The sequence below is a fragment of the Daktulosphaira vitifoliae genome, unplaced genomic scaffold (assembly GCF_025091365.1).
Source record: "Daktulosphaira vitifoliae isolate Bord-2020 unplaced genomic scaffold, ASM2509136v1 Scaffold_215, whole genome shotgun sequence".
Classification (NCBI taxonomy): Eukaryota; Metazoa; Arthropoda; class Insecta; order Hemiptera; family Phylloxeridae; genus Daktulosphaira; species Daktulosphaira vitifoliae.
In genome coordinates this window covers 14,298-17,435 of record NW_026099783.1, presented here as the reverse complement: position 1 = coordinate 17,435, position 3,138 = coordinate 14,298, and the positions used below count along the sequence as shown (strand labels likewise).

At 31.3% G+C, this 3,138-nt stretch overlaps 1 protein-coding gene across 1 annotated transcript; it reads right to left on the bottom strand.

Annotated features, from left to right (window-relative positions):
* Positions 1-1,339: 1,339 nt before the first annotated feature.
* LOC126909263 (uncharacterized) lies at positions 1,340-2,377 on the bottom strand. Its single transcript, XM_050691687.1, has 2 exons — positions 1,672-2,377; positions 1,340-1,604 (listed from the first exon to the last, which is right to left on the bottom strand). The coding sequence occupies exons 1-2, from the start codon at positions 2,362-2,364 to the stop codon at positions 1,458-1,460; spliced, it is 840 nt and encodes a 279-aa protein (XP_050547644.1). The 5' UTR covers positions 2,365-2,377; the 3' UTR covers positions 1,340-1,457.
* Positions 2,378-3,138: the final 761 nt, after the last annotated feature.

Here is a 3,138-nt window from a genome sequence, read left to right as displayed (position 1 = left end):
GTTGATAGTGAACGAAATAACAGTAGAAATTACTAACCGTTTATTGTACTAAATACAACAAACAAGTTTTATTTGTTGTTTATTATTATCTTATTTTTGATTGATTTTCTTGAAGTTGTTTGATTTTTGAAGATTTTCTGTATGTTGAGTTCAATGCTTTTCTTGATTTTCTGGAGGTTCTGATGAGTTATTTGACTATTGTTTGCGTACTTAGTAACTTTTATGATAAAAATTTTAATTATTCTTTTTCGGCACTAGTCTCTTCGGATCGCACCGCTGCCACCAAAATTAATGTTACGAGAGTAACAAATAGAATAAAATAAAATAGTATTGCCGAATAATTAATTAGTTTATTAAAAATAAAAGTGATAGTATTCATACAATAATTGTCAAATGACTGACGATGCTCTGCATTACAATCGTCGCAGTCGGCCCACTTCCCGGTTTTGCAACACCGAAAAATACTTTATAGACACATTCTTTTAGGCCGACCTCAATTACAATTCAATTTATGATTATCTGTTATTACAATTGTGGGACAATATTAAAACTAAGTTAAGTATTCATAACACCGAGGAGAAGCCGCAGCAGAACGCCTTATGGGGGTGGCTCGTCTCGTCGCCTCCAACCCAACCTGCTCAGAGTAGGCGACTTCTACCAGGATTTAGCTGATAGCCCCGATTTACTGGTGCACGTGGACGCATCTAGCCTGCCCAAGGATCACCCTTGCTACTCCACCGATAGAAAGAAGATAACCGGCTTGTTTTCAGACGAGTGCTATACGACCACCAGAAGACCTATAGTTTTTAAGTTATTATCATTGTAAAAAAATATCGTCAAGAATTAAAAATATTTTTTTTTGTAAATATACATGTGTATAAGTAGTTTTAAAACATTTTTTTTAATGTAACATAATGTAGTAAGAAATTGTATTTTTTCTAAAAAACATATGTATATACGTGTACACACATGTAAATATATATATATACTACAACGTTTTTTTCTCTTCTGTACAGTACAATAGTTGTACGTGTAAGATGCCATAGTATTTAAACTATAGTTACGTAATGAGATGTCACATTTTGATGGTAAGGTATTATCCACCAAAACTCTAAGAATAGCCTACGGTATTTTACATGCATCTGATATCATACAGCTAGGTTTTTGACCATGTTTTAACTTTTCTCAAGAATTATGAAGAAGAAAAATGATTTGAGTTTTATAGAAACATAGTTTTTTTCATATGATAGAAATAAAATCCTAGATAATAATCATTATTTTAAACATTATTCTTTAAACGTATTTATAGTCTTTGTATCCATTATAATTTTAATTACAAGTTACGTTAAAAACGAGATTTTCACAATGTCTCAGTATATAATAATAACAGCACATGTCAATGCAACATACGTTTATTTTAAACAATTTTTTTTTTTTTTTTTAATTATATACATGTTTTAGATACTTGTCGACAGATAGCTATTACTAACAACTACTGTTGGTATTTCTTGGTTATTTGTATTTGATGGTATGATTGGTTCCGACTGTATATCATCGGCCAGCGACCCAAAAAATGTCGAGCATACGTTTTCTCCGTTAGAAGACTGAAAAAATTAAATATATTTATTAAAAAATGTTCTACTCAGTTAGAAAAAAAAAAATTTAATTCACCATTTCTTTAGTATATTCTTCCAGCATCGTCCACCGTTGTTCCAACTGCTGGCTCGCAAATTGTTTTATTTGGCTTATGTAGCTCAGATCGCTATTGGGTAAACTATTTCTAATCGTATAATCCGAAACCGCATTGATCAACATACATTTGTTTTCCACATTTACTTCATACTGAGATTTCATATATTGAGCCATCTGTTCCAACTGTTGTAGAACCAATGGTTGAATTACAGTCATCTTTTGATTGATAGTCTCAAAGATACAACATTCCAAAGCGCTGAGTTTTAAAATGTCTGATTGGGTGAGTAACACTCGGCATTCATCTTGTGCTTGTGATTCAAAGACTAGCGAAGACTCTCCTTGAAACGTAGTCTTTGAGAGTGTGACGTATTCATCCTTGAGTAAAATAATCTTTTGTCTTGATACAGGGTCGAAAATTAGCGACAGAATATTACCCATCAACGTATAAATCCGTTGTAGGAAATCTATCGTTATAAGTATGTAACGGGTTGACGATAGTAAACGAATAGTTACGTTAAATCGATCTTTTGGATCCAATCCTATCTGAACGAATTTACGAGGATTGAAATTCAAAACGTAATCAGTGCAATCGATTAATTCACTGTGAGGTTGGGGTTTAGCAAATGTTTGTTTGTTATAGAATTTGGCAATTGTAGCGAGAGAACCAGCCATTCTTAAAGTATACAAATATTAACACATTACCAACAAGTTAAAGTAACGTCTGTTTATATAGAAAATCTTATAACGAATATAGGGCTATGGTGAAGTTATTAACTAATTTAAACCCAATAGCAATTAATAGTCTAATTTTCGCCGATATATATGGTACAAACAGTTGTAAACACAAGCAGACGGGGTTCAAACAGGATGAACAGGGATTTGAACGCGTTCAGACAGGTTTTAACATGTTCAGACTTGTTGAATTGAGATTATACGATTCCAGGATACATTGTTTGGTAAACCGACACAGTGTCCCTACTACTTTTATAAACAGTCTACTACATACCATACATAGTACAACGTGCTACAAATACCATAGCGTATACTAAATTTGCTATTTAATGAGTAAAACTCTTCTTTATACTACTTAGTACTACAGACTTATGTTTAATATTCATTATACACAAAGAGACATATAGTGTCAATAAATACGACAAAATTGTATAAAATAAAAAAATAGTATATTTTATTGAATTTTTAATCTTACAAGTTTATAATTATAAGTTTTTTTTTTATTTTATATAAATAAGTTTAAAAAACAAGGCAAAATATTAACAAACTACTGAAAATCAAACAAATATGCATTTCCACTTTTGCCTCTATATAAAAAATGTAATTTGTTGTCATCATTGTTGATATTGTAAGCTTCGATTTTTTCATTAGTTAATTTCAATCTCGGCATAAACACATTCATATTGTTGAATAGACAACCAACAACGACAACCC